The sequence below is a fragment of the Emys orbicularis genome, chromosome 2 (assembly GCF_028017835.1).
Source record: "Emys orbicularis isolate rEmyOrb1 chromosome 2, rEmyOrb1.hap1, whole genome shotgun sequence".
NCBI lineage: Eukaryota > Metazoa > Chordata > Testudines > Emydidae > Emys > Emys orbicularis.
In genome coordinates, this window is record NC_088684.1 from 141,995,115 (window position 1) to 142,008,780 (window position 13,666).

At 45.6% G+C, this 13,666-nt stretch overlaps 1 protein-coding gene across 1 annotated transcript; it reads right to left on the reverse strand.

Annotated features, from left to right (window-relative positions):
* Nucleotides 1–635: 635 nt before the first annotated feature.
* Nucleotides 636–8,727, reverse strand: SNRNP27 (small nuclear ribonucleoprotein U4/U6.U5 subunit 27). Its single transcript, XM_065398944.1, has 6 exons — nt 8,666–8,727; nt 7,513–7,633; nt 6,809–6,921; nt 5,156–5,235; nt 3,512–3,576; nt 636–2,248 (listed from the first exon to the last, which is right to left on the reverse strand). The coding sequence occupies exons 1-6, from the start codon at nt 8,700–8,702 to the stop codon at nt 2,194–2,196; spliced, it is 471 nt and encodes a 156-aa protein (XP_065255016.1). The 5' UTR covers nt 8,703–8,727; the 3' UTR covers nt 636–2,193.
* Between the last annotated feature and the right edge of the window lie 4,939 nt (nt 8,728–13,666).

Consider the following 13,666-nt stretch of genomic DNA (forward strand, 5'->3'; position numbering starts at 1 on the left):
GGCATGAGCTTTAACAGAACATCTTCATCTCTACTGCGGTTGTGTTTTGGAGTGGGGGAATATCATCATCCTCATGTAAAACAGAATCTTCCAAATGGAAAAAGATTTCAAAAGCCAGCACAAATTATGTTAGAGATTTATATTTTCTACAGGCTTTAGGCACCTGAAACTTATTTGTGCCTTTGAAAATCTTCTTCCTCCTCATCTAATGACTGGCAGTTCTACACTGCAGGCTGTCAACTTCCCCAGTCTTCTGTCATATGCAGTACGATCTTTACTCACTGTTTTAAACAGGCTCTGGCCTACCTTTATTTATCGGTTTTGCCTGCCCAATTTCAGATGGCAACAGTGTCCATTGCCAGGGTTCAGATTGTGCTTGGCCCGAGTGTTTTCTGCCTGCGTGGCATGTTAGCATCCTGCTAGTGTTGGGTCCCTACATTTATTTGTGTGAGCTGAACAAATCCTAATGCCATTCTAGGTCATTGCAGGGTTGCACATGTGACTTTAATCTGGATTGTTCCCTCTGTCAGATTAGTTGGGGGAAAGGAAAATATAAAATCATGTTTTGCTTGTCAATGGTCATGGAGGCTACAGGAAAAGCTGTGATAAAATGTGAAGGCTGGAGTAGCGGAGCAGCTTTAGGAAAGGATCTCAATTGCCAAGGCATGAATACTGAGCTTGATTAAAAAAGAAAAACAGGTCATCTAAGGCAAAGGCTATTTGCTATCCACGTCTCGGAGGTTAAAAGGTACATGTATGCAAGAGATTTTAACTATTTGCATCACGTGAGAGTTATCAAACTTCTGATCAGACATTCCCAAAACCTCAGTCCACAGGTGCTTTAGGATCAGATGCTGGTGGTTCAGAGACAGCAGACTGGTCCCACAGACAAATTGGAGAGAGGAGATGAAGAATAACAGAGAACATGATTAATATTTTTCAAAGAAGGACAAACACTGCTTATTGAACGAGGAAGAGCTAATATACACACAGCACTTTTCAAATGTTCCTTTGCCATGTAAGTAATGGCGGTATTTGCCACAGGGACGTTATGCAATCATGAATGGGAGAGGTGTACATGATTGTGAATGGGAGCAGAGATGTTCATTAGGCACTTTATGTCAAATGGGCATGGGGTCTACCACTATGAATAAGTTTTAACCCACCTCTTGAAATCAGCCACTGCATGTGCTGCCACCTGCTGGTATGTGTGTGAAATGGAACAGCAAATAAACCATGGCATTTGGAAAAGGTTGTTTATAAAAATAATCTAGATGCATAGTAAGCAAGGAAAGTGGAAGGCGTTAAATGTTTCACCTCTGGGTCTTTAATATAACCCAGATTTACCTCCAAACTTTGCTCAGAGAAGAATCAGCCTCAAGAAGAATTTTAAGTAAGAAATCTGTAAACAAATATGAAAACTAAAGACTATTCCAACACGGTATGTTTTTCCAAGCCAAACAGTAAGTAAACTCACTGCAACCCTTTGCCACTATGCTATACTATCCTATTCGGTAGTTCTGGACAACTTTGATTATTAACTAGTAAGGAAAGGGATAAGTGAAAAGTAAGGAGGGGAGGAGGGAGAGATCTTAAATTAGGAAAACAATTCTCTTTCAACATTAGAGACAGCTTGGCTCCCTGAGATTCTCCCATGAGCACACTTTCAAAATAATCCTGTTTCTGTTTTAAATCCTAAACCAGATTTATCTTCTGAGTGATCAATCCCTCTGTTTGACAGGCAAAAAATTGCCCAGACATATCTCCAACAGCCTCCTCTCTGGTGCTTTATTCCTGAGCAACACCATCATATTTTAATTACGGGGTGGGAGTAAATATATACTGGTTTTTATTGTAACTGACAATATTTAGTTATTTAAAAAAAAAAAAAAAAAAAAAAAACCTCATAGAAGAAATGAAAAATAATACATCTAACAGGAAAGTCCTGACAGGGAACAAAACAGGCCTGAACATATTCAAACCCAACGTTTCTAGAAAGCATCATTTTTACCCTCTCTTCCTAGGAGGCAAAGCAAGTGTTTCTGGACTCTCATAAATAAGCTGATTTCGTTTTACGGTGAGAAGCTGAGTTCCTGTCTCTGAGATCCCAGCACACACAAGTCATAGCGAGACAATAAAATGTTAACCATTCATGCTCCAGAGGTCATTCTTCACAGGTAACAAGACTAGACATCAGGCAATAAAATCCAACGGTCTGTTGAATCCGCCTTTTCTGTTCATGTACTGCCTGTGATGAGGGGAAAGAAATCAGCATAGTTAGAACTTAATTGTCTGTACTTGTGATGAGCTTTAGGGGCTCCAACCTACTCATATGGCATTGGTGTTTTTTTAAAGTGCTGGTGGAAATCCAGCACAGGTTGGCTGGGACAGAACGCTGCTGCCACTCTACGACAGCTTGTCCGTTCCTTGTGTGACATGAGCTGGGTGTTCTCGAGACATACCAAAGAGGATTGGCACTAACTGGCATGTCTGATGGGAGTCTCAGCAAAGAAGTCATGATTGAATGAGCCATGGATAACTCACCCAACCACTGGAGCTAATCACTACGGTCAGGTCTACACCAGCAAACCCTCCAAGTCTAGATTGAGCTTATATTGGCCAAAAAACAAAAACAAAACAAAAACAAAAACAGAGGGAGGGTGGGGGGTGCTTTGCCAGTATAGCTTTTCCTGAAGTAGTGAGCAAAATAAGTTATACCGACAAAGGCACTTTTATGCCAGTATAACTGGATCTGCAGTAGGGCTTTTGCCAGTTTAGAAATATTGACAAAACAGACAGCACACTCCTGTTACATTGGCAAAAGAATCTAGTGCAAACCTGGCTTATGTCAGGCTGAGGCACATTGGTTTGGAAGCTTGCCATGCCGTTGCCAGGCTGTTCGTGTTCAATGGCTAAAGGACTTCAGTCCCCAGGGCCATCAATACAGTACGTTTCACAGGTGCTTAGGTTTAACTTAGAGATGCAGGGTGTACAAAAGAGAAGGTAGGCTACATTTTTAAAGTAGTTACAAGAAGCAGAGGGAGAAGATTCCCAGGGCTGCAGTGACATTCTGTACCACTCGAGCCAAGTATTTACAGTGCGTTTATTGCCGCAGCATCTGAGCGCTGTACAAAGTTACATATATTGAAACAGGGAGCGAGTGCACCTTTGTTCTTTGGTTCACTCCTCTCTCCATTAGCAATGGAGCTTTAGAGAAACTAGAGGCAAGAAACATAACTGTTTTGAGTAGTGTATAGAACCATATCTGTTTTGAGTAGTGTATAACAACTGCTTAGATGTAAAATCAACAAGCACTCCTCAATGCAAATGAGAATGACCTCTCAGTCAATAAACCTAGAGACTGCCACACTTCTCACCAGGACTACAAAGCCTTCTCTGAATCAGATTGTCCTGGAAAAGAAATTACGTCTCCTCCAACATACCCATGCAGACATCAGATATTACAGCCTCCAAATCAAAGCAAGTCTGTCCAAGTGGTAGAAACACAAACCTGTACTTTCTCTTCTGTGACACGTTTATAGCGTAGGCATTTACAGAGCCATCCACTTTCTTCCCCTGAAAGATACAATGGGAAAGAGAGCTCCAAAACTCGGTGTGTTTTACAGAGAACTGTTCAGGAAGAGGCACAGACAAGGGCACAGGTTGTGGAGCTGGGATCAGCACATCTAACCCAGTGTACGTCATTCTTAAGAAAGCCAACTTGAAACCAGAGACAAGGTGGGTGCGGTATTGTCTCTTATTGGACCAACTTCTGTTGGCGAGCGAGACGCGCTTTCAAGCTTACACAGACCTGAAGCCTACAAGAACACTGCATGTAAGTTGAAACCAGTTAGTAGCAACTTTCTAGGTCTTTGCCAGGTTAGTCTTACAATGCAGATGCATGGAACTAAAAGCAAACCCCCTTTTCAGAAGCAATAACTACAGACCTAATCACTTGCCTAGGGTCACATCATATCACAAAGCTCAGTGTTAACTCCCATCTGCTTCCATAAAGAACAGTGGCAGGATACAGCTTTGTCTAACCAAGGCTGTAGCATGGATAGGAGACACTGTTGGAACATGTTTTTATACATTGTAACCAGGCCTTCCCAGGGCTCTGAGTAAAAGGCACCTTAGAATCCATCAGGAATAGGAAGGATGGTTTAGTGGATAGGGCACTTGTCTGTGACTCAGGAGACCCGGGCTCAATTTCTGGTTCAGCTGCAGGCTTCCTGTGTGACCCTGGGCAAGTCACTTAACCTCTGTGTGCCACAGTGCCTCATCTGTAAGATAGGGATGATACCACCCTCCCTCCCAGGGGAGTTCTGAGGGGCAAATAATGATTACAAGGTGCTCAGACTCTATAATGTGAGTGGTGTATAGACAGATACTACAGTTATGATTCAATTAGCGCCAATAGGGTAGTAAATACTATGATCAGTATTAAGTGTTTGCAGGATCACACCCTTAGGGAGAAGTACAGAGTCATGCTAAAGGACTGATCCAAGCTCTGCAACTAATAGCCAGAAGCTAGCTGATTAAAAGCAGCAGAGGCAAGCAACAAGAAAATAAAATCAAGACATACACATTTTTCCACAATAGAAGCCAATATAGGAAGCCCTGCTCCCTAGGAAACCCAAAGGGTTTAACATGTCACCTGAAAGCCAGTACCATTAGAAGCACAGCACCACACTGGGGTATCTGTTCAAGTTCCAGGGCAACACTCCCTCTGTCCCAGCACAGCACTGACTTGGCCCCACCTTACTTGTCTTGTGAGGGCCCAGGGGCTCACAGCCCAAGGGGCAGAGCTGCCAATCATGACCAGTATGTTGACTTCCCATGCTAATTCTGTATTATAAGATGAATACTGGCTCTCTTCTGTAGTTCCTATCGACAATACTCTTCCGACGCAACATTTCAACACACTGATGAGTTATTTCTTGCTACTTACTGACAAATTCAAAAGCTGAGACACAGCCCTGTAGCATCGAGAGATTTAATGTTCCAGCAAAACAGCTAACCTTCCTCCATCCTCTTGTAAAGGATCTTCCTAAACTTACCAAGATAGCTTGGCTATACCCAAGAATGAATTGTAAATATAATCAAGAAAAAGGCCATGACTTTTTACTCAAGTTCTATGGAACAGTCCACTCACTTTTGTTGTGTCAAAGGATGCAAATCCCATTGTTTTCATCATCTCAATTTCCTCCTCTGTTTTGCCTTCCATATCTTCTTCTGAAAAGACAGAAAGATACAAGAGGGATATGAAATACAATACTAGGAAAAATTACCAGGCACTCGATGGAAACTTATTGAACGTGCTGATTAGGAAGGTAAGGAATAAAGATTTGTGCATGTGACAAAAGCATTATGTGTATTGCAAAACTGGCTCTCTGGTCTGCCCAAACACAGCTCTGGAACAGAAAACTGGTCCAGGGGGTAGAGGAACAACACAAGGTCAAATATGGCCCAAAAATGGAGGTTTCGCAGATGTTTGTTTTTTACAGTATATGATAAAAATATTCCCAATTTCATTTGCTTTTAAATGCCAAAGAAAAAAACAAACAAACATTCCCCTACAGTGTTTGAGACCCTTGAGCTAGCGGAGAACTGAGCAAAGAGAACAGCAAGAAGAGCACAAGGAAATTTAGATTTATTTTTAAACTCAGTCTTACTAATGTATTAGTTACCACACATGTGCATGGTGTTTTACAGATGAATAGGCATGCACGATCCCAGCCCTCAGGAGCTGGCAATCTAGCCAGACAGAGATATATAACTAGAAGCATACAATGACGGATGATTAAGGTGGAATATGGGAGGCAACAGAAAATAGAAGGGAAACCTCTAGGGGAGACACTGTGGTTTCAATTTCTTTTTTGGTTTTTACACATACACTTGAGATACTTTATTTTAAAGCAAAACTTAGCAAGTATCTCAGATGACAGAGGAAAGTGAACTGCTTTGTTAGGAATGCAGACAAGAGTCATCGTCGTCGTCGTCCCCCCACCCACAATATGGCACTTTGGATGGGCTGCACAATACCAGGCAAACCACAACTACTACCTCATCCTGTGTGTGTGCTGCCTAATTCATTAACCTTTGTAAAGTGCTTAGAGATCCTCTTAGATTAAAGACACTGTCAGGCCTTAGATCTTGGGATCAGATCTGTAAGGTCTGACTCTTAGGTCTGCATGGAGTCCCTTTGCAGTTAATGGGCCTCCATGAAGCTGCAAATGCCTGCCCCTGAAGAACCAATTGCAGAAATACTGGAGTTGCCAGATTCAATCAGACCCAAGGTGTATCTAGTTCTGTATCCTGTCTTTGACAGTGGCCAGCACCAGATGCTTCAGAGGAAAATACCAGAAATCCTACAGTAGGCATCATGAGATGATCTGCCGCACAAGAAGGTCACAGCCTAACTCCTACTAGTTAGTGACTGAATTGTGCCCTAAAGCATGAGGTTTCATATCTCTTCTAGAACGTTTTTTGTGCATTAACTATGACTAAGCACATGGAGTGGGGCCTAAGAGGGCAAAGTATTATTAAAAAGGGTTGCACGGGTCCAGCACTGGGGTGCACTCACAGATGGGAAAGGAAAATCGAGGTAAAATTTGACTAGCACCTGCCTTTAGTAATCCTGGCTTATGCAGTTGCAGAGGCCCTCATTTTCACGGGCATCTACTCCATTTACCAATTTTATTTAGGTCTACTAGATTTTAACTGGTTCTCCACACATCAAGGTAAGATAAACACAAAGCCCCAATAGCCAGCTTTGCTTCCCAAGATTAGGACTCTGCTCTGTTACCGGTGATCTGATGCTCTTTGCTTTTGGCGTCTTTGTTTTCTTTCTTTTCATCGTCTCGCCTTTCCTTCTGCCGGGACGGGGAAGAAGAGCTGGATCTGTGCCGTCTCGGGGACCTAGAATTTCCACACAAGTACAGATTTCAATCCAACAACACCACTCAACTACAATCCCACCTACAGCTTTTCGTGTGACACCCAGGAAGTAGAATAATGGTTATGTGGTGTTACAATGGCTGGCATTGTCTTAGATACAGGCAGAGGGGGCGCACAAGGAAACACTATCTGTTGACTCATCTTATCCTTAGACTGTAAACTCTTTGGGGCAGGGACCATCTTTTTGTTCTGCGTTTGTACAGCACCTAGCACAACGGAGCCCTGACCCATGACAAGAGACCACAGGTGCTAACGCACTCCAAAACAAACAAACAATCAATACAAGGCAGCAAAATTTCATCACATTTGCCCTAGTTAAGTAAAGGACAACACAGGCTGAATATTAGTAAAGAGCCCCCTAATAGTAAGATCTGTCTGACTCTAGAATGGTTTTTTCTTCCCTTCAGCCTGCCCCATTTCCCACACCAAGGGAAGCTAGTACCCTGTTGATATCACAGTAAGAATGACACCAATAGGAACAGTGGGGGAATGGGGCTGTCAGCTAGAAGCTCTGCTTATTGCCTTCAGAGAATTCAGATATTTTCTCCTCACCTGGATCGCCTCCTGTGCGGGGAACGGGAACGACTCCTCCTCCTGTCCCTCTCCCGGGACCTCGAACGCTCCCGTCGCCTCCTCTCCCTCTCCCGGGATGCAGAACGAGAGCGCCTACGTTCTGAAAGAAGCCATGATTGGGGAAAGAAGTGGGGGTGCCGATTAGTGGTGGCTAGCTGGAACTGTCACCATCCTTGTTATAGTTTCAGTAAACCCCTATGTTTAGCTACGACTAAACTAAAAAAAGGGGGAAGGGATTTCTTCCATCCCCTAAACCTCAAGACTTGCTCAGGGGTAAAGAGGATTGTCCTAAGAGCAACGAGAGCAGAGAAGGAAAGACGACGGACACATGACAGTACTCGTTGCAAAATTCTGAGTTGAACTTTTCAGAGGCAAAGAGAGGAAAAACGGTTACGGCTCTATTACTAAAATAAAAATAGGGACCATCCCTCCTAACAGACAAGATCTTGGTCAGCGATCCACTGCCACAGGTGGATTGGATTCTAGGTCCGGCTTATTTCCATTCCTTTAACAGCGTGCTCCCTTCCTTTGCTTTGTGGTGCATCTCCCCTCCACCCTTGTATCAGGGTAGGGATCAGAGATCCCCTCTACTGGAGGGAGGCAAAGCTCCCCGGTTACCCCCCATATGCAAGTAGGTTTCCCCTTTGCCCCGTTATCTGGCTTCACGGGGTCCCTTCCCTTGCTGCGGAGGGATCTCTGACTCCCCCCACACCCATATCAGGCAGAGATCAGAGGAGTCCTGCCTTTCTTGGTGGGGGTAATACCCCCCCCCCGAACAGAGATCCACTCTCTGGATGATGCGGGTAATATCTCCCATTTACACATACCCTGGGCAAGGATTTGTACACCTGCCCTTCTCTCGGGGAGGGGGGGGGGAGGAGGTTCCATTGACACCCCCCCCCACCGGGATCTGAGTCCCCCGTTTCTCTCTGGGGGGGGGGAAGCTTCCATTGACCCCCAAGGCAAAGATCAAGGGCTCCTTCCCCTACTCCAGAGACGTGTTTACCTCCCATCCCCCCCGCCGTAGACCGCGGACCAGCGGGTCCCTCCCCAGGGCGGACGGTGCATCTGAGACACCCCCCCTATTGCAGGGGGTGCCCCGGTATCTCCGCCCCCCTCCCCAGGCACTCACCCCTCCGCGGGGGGGACCTGGAGCGGCTCCGGACCATCCCGCCGAGCCCGAACCCTGGCGACTCCCTCGGCCTCAGCCGGCAGGCACATCCAGCAGAAGAACCCTCCGCCGGGCACTTCCGGTGGATAGTCCGCTCCCGCTCCGGCTGGGAACTCGCGCCGCCGCACTTTGGTTCCGGGCCGATGGGGTTCCCCTGAGCACCTCTTTGGTTGGGTTTGGGTTTGGGTTTGGGTTTGGTCGGGGGGGGGCCCTCAGGGCACAGCCTTGCCCGTATCCCCCACCTCACATCAACCGGCTGGCAGATCCCAACCACTAGGGTTTGTCTCGAGTTGCACACGTGGGCCCAGCACACGTGGGCTCAGGGCCTGGCCGTGTTGGAGTTAGCCCCCAGCAAACCCCTAGTGTGGGGTTAGCCCCCAGCTTGCCTCGGGGATCGTCTGGACTGCATTGGTGGCCACAGATCCCAGGACAGACAGGATAAGATCCCAGTGTCTCCTCCCCTCCGCGCTGAAGCCCCAGGGCAGCCCCCGCCACCCACGACGTGTTAACACACAAGCATTTGTCTCCATTTTGGGTTCCCTCACAGTGCCAGCTTGCTCCGCCAGCTCAAACCCAGCTCGTGCTCCGTGGCACATGTGTCTTCTCTGTCGCGGCGTGCAAGCTGTTTTCACAACCACAAGTGCTTGTACACAACATTTGACCTGTCTGCGCGCCGGGGGGCTGACTGGTACCCCAGGATATTGCTGATTAGTACAGATCATGCACATGCGTGTGAGTCACAAGTCACACAACTCTGTCTTTCAGACACCGCCACTCATATTTTCATTACTCTCTTGCCCACACCAAACATTGTGACTCGTGTTGTGTGCTCACCGCTACTTCCCTGGCTCAAAGATGGCTTGGGTGATCAAGCCTTGACCCAGTTCGGTGTCAGCCTAGCCATGCAGCCTTTCCATCTAGCAAGGTTCTATGGAATTGATTCATTGGGTGTGTGTTTCTGAGATGAGACTTTAAGAACTGATAATACTTAGTCTTGCCTTGAGTGCAGGGGACTGGACTAGATGACCTCTCAAGGTCCCTTCCAGTTCTATGATTCTCTGAACTGTGGCCTGTTTCCTCTGCCTAGACAGTCATCTCAGGGAACTTTTCATAAGGGACAGGAATTTCATAAGTGTCTTTGGACACAATTCCCTTTCTCCCTGCTGTTTGCAGCATGTTGTGCACCAACTGTTGTCCTCCAGTTGTGAGGTAGTTGCATTTCAGGGGTGTTACATATGGAAGCACTCTGGGATCCTTCAGGCTAAGTGTAATCTTGAAGCATGACAGGTCACAGGCCATGAAATGCTCCATCTGTATATTACAACAAATTAGCTTACTCCCAATGCTCCTTTCTCTTAAATGTGTTGGAGTCTCACTTAATTTTCTACTCAGCTTTGTTTTTTGTGATGCTGCTGATTCCTCTCCTCCCCCACCATAATTGCTTGCAGCCATTCCAACTTATATTTTGATCAGCACATCAGATCTTGTAAGCAATCTAAGTAGCTTTGGGCTGGATCACTGCATTGGTGGGAGACATCCAAGGAGTATCTAAGATGCTGGTGATTCAGTAGGTGGTACTTTTCCCTATGAAAGAGTGGTGAGACAATAATCCAGCATAGCATCAGGAGGTGCCATCTTTCAGCGGAGATATAAAACCCAAGGCTTGAGTAACTGTGGGCATTAAAGAACCCCCATGGCAGGGCCGGCTCCAGGCACCAGCGAAGGAAGCAGGTGCCTGGGGCGGCCAATAGAAAGGGGCGGCAGTCCATCCGTTGTTGGGGTGGCACGTCCGGGTCTGTGGCGGCAATTCGGCAGCGGGTCCTTCAGTGCCTCGCTTCCTCTTCGGCGGCACTTCAGTGGCAGCTCAATTGCTCCGCTTCAATTGGGTCTTTTCTTCTTTTTTTTCTTCGCCGCTTGGGGCGGCAAAAAAGCTGGAGCCAGTCCTGCCTCATGGTCCTTTATACAATCAATTCATGCTACTTTGGGAGTGGTATCATATTCTAGCTGTGTGTTACATGGATTCTCTGAGCTGCTAATTTGGCAGCCTGGCAGAGAAAGACCCATATGAATGCCCACCCTCCTAAAGAAGGACAAACAGGACTACAGGCACTAGAAACTGGGATCTTATGGACTGGTCAGATTGGGCTGGCTTATCTCAGCTCATCAGGCTGGTATTTTCTCCAGGGCTTCTGGCATGTGCTTTAGAATCTCCAGCCCTTAAAATTCCAAAGAGAACTTTCAAATTGTGAACCAGATGTAAATCAGTGCCGTGTTGTCTGCCTGAAATATAGACAGCCTGAAAGAACGGTGTAAACTACCCTTAGTGAACCGCAATGGAGGTGCACTTCAATGATAATAAGGTATGTCAACATTGCTGACTACTTCACTGCTAGGCAAAGCTTTCAAGAAAAAAGAGACACAATTATAAATTGCTGAACAACTTAATCAGAGCAGTGTCTCATTTTGGTGTCGTAAGTGGAGTTTGGGAGAATAATGCCACGTTGAGTGCTGGTACACAGGGCCCATGGAAAAGCTTGTAGCCTGTCTTTGAGGAAATGTTCTAAAGCAGATGGATAGTTCAGAGAACGAGCTAGGTGCACCGGACGTTTGCCTCTATATTGCTGCTTCAGCCCAGCTCACAGCGGTAATGATTAAAAATTATCTAATAACTGTGTGAAATCCGTTTGGGAGGTTTCAGTCATTGAGTAGGAAAGTCGCCAGTAGCATTTTTAATGAGCAGTTTCAGCATAGTAGTGAAAGACAGGAAGACTGAACACCCTTCTTCTGCCTGAAGCTGATCCCTCCAGCCCAGGCCAGCATCATGGAAGTGGCTTCATGGGAGGATTTCACTTACCAAAGCAAAATTCACATGAAAAGAAAATGTGTTGTAAGTGTTATGGTGAACGTTTATTTCATTTGCTGCTGTTCCAGAGCTATCAAAGGGGAATAGCATTTTAACAGCGAGCCTCTGGTCCTTACATCACTCAGGCTGGACCTGCACAGGCCTAAAGAGAGAACCATACCCACACTGAGTGTAGTTGCTTTAATACAGTAATATCCATTCAGAAAAGAAGAGCGTATACAATCATCTGTATGCAGGGACATGCAGTTTTAACAGAACTCTAACCCAATGCAGATAAAGGGCTTGCAAATCACACCACAAAATTCTCTTTAAAACAGCAGGATGACTTGGGCATTGCAAGATTAAAAACCAAAACAGAATATAAAATTGCAAAGGAAACCCCCCCAGGAAACAAACTGCAAATCTGAATGTCCCGCTCACTGGAAAAGTGTATGTCGACATACAGAAAAAAATATAGCTTTCAAGTAATTATGCACAGATACAGGATACCAGGGTCTAAGTAGCAATCAAGTTATTTATACCAGAACCCTAATGTAAAACTTCACAATATTAGCAAAAGGCCAAACACTGGGGCTTATTTACAGACAAGGACATTTCAAGCAACGATTGTCAGACACAGACATTTCACTTTAACAGCCCAACTGATATACAGAACATTGTACCTTACTTAGTTTGGTTATTGTTAATATACCGATCAGGCTACCCTGGGTTACTACACATTTTAGAGTACTGTTACCCTCAGCCAATTTGCTGTGACAGGCAAAGCATAAAGAGCTGGTTTGAAGGATGGAAAACACCTGCTTGTGGATTTGAGGCAGGCTCACCTGTCAATCAGCAAGGGAAATCTGATGTTATTTGGAATTTCCGTTGGTTTGATGTCACCTGTTAGCCATTTCTATTGCTTTAGCAGCCCTGCTACGGCCATATTCTTATTCCCCTCACCACCTAGCACGGAGGGTCTCTCTGCAAAGTTCATCTTCACTAAGATTCATGTTGGTAGGGGGCTGAATTATTGTGATGTCTATTTCTGAAGCATGAGGAGTGCCTAGCCCTTTGCCTTCCCTTCCCTGCAACTGTGGTTCAAATCAGGCCAGCTACTGGTGGTGAACTCAATGCTGGAAAGGAAAGATACACAGGGACTACAGTTCTAGATGAATGTTTCTTTGAAAGACAAGTGTCTTCCACCCTCCCAATCTGTTTGGTGTTTGACAGTTGTCAGGCTAACGCCCAAACACTCCGTTCAGACCAGTGCATATGCACTGGCCTTGGATAGAAAACCCTGATGGAAATAATTGCTCAAGGCACCAGCCCACCTCAGTGGCTTAGCAGAGATGGGACCAAAGGTCTTGTGAGTGACTGCAGTGTTGTGAGGTCAACAGGCCTTATGCTGTTCTCATTGAGGGCCTGATCCAACACTTACAGAAGACAATGGAGTCTTTCCATTGACTTCAATGGGATTAAGACCTTCCTCTGTGTTTACACCTTCATTGGCTTCAATAGCATCACTCCTACTTTACACAAGTATCAGTGAGAGGAGAATCCGGTTCAATGTTCTCAGATACCATGGTGATGGGCACAGTCTATGAACCTAAACAGAAGAGAATGAGGATTTGTTCCTGCTTAATCCAGAGCTGAATTTGGCCCAGGGTCTTTCTTTAAAAAAAGAAAAGAAAAAAAATCTAGCAAACAAATTTGAACTGGAAGCTTTGGGGCTATTTTAAAATACTTGCTTAAGACAAAGACAGTCCCTGTGTGTTATGGTCCACAGTGCAGGCCTTGTTGTATGAAGTTGAAAGTAAGAATGAAGCTCTTCTACTCAGACACAGGATAATGGACAGTCACAACCTCCCTCTAACTCGTATTTCAAGCAGCCTGTTTCTCTGGGTAGGTGCTCAAACCCCAGTGTGTGTGAGACTGCAAGAAAAGGGCGACAGGCTGAGTGTGTATTTGTAAAAAGCCCTCTCCCTCCTCTCCTCCCAATCTCCAAACTGTACAGCTATAACCTTGATCAAGCATCTCCAGGATCAGTCATCAGCCCAGCTGCATATAAGTGTAAGCCTGTGTATTCACCTGGATTGGGTACCTGCAGCCCCAGCCCC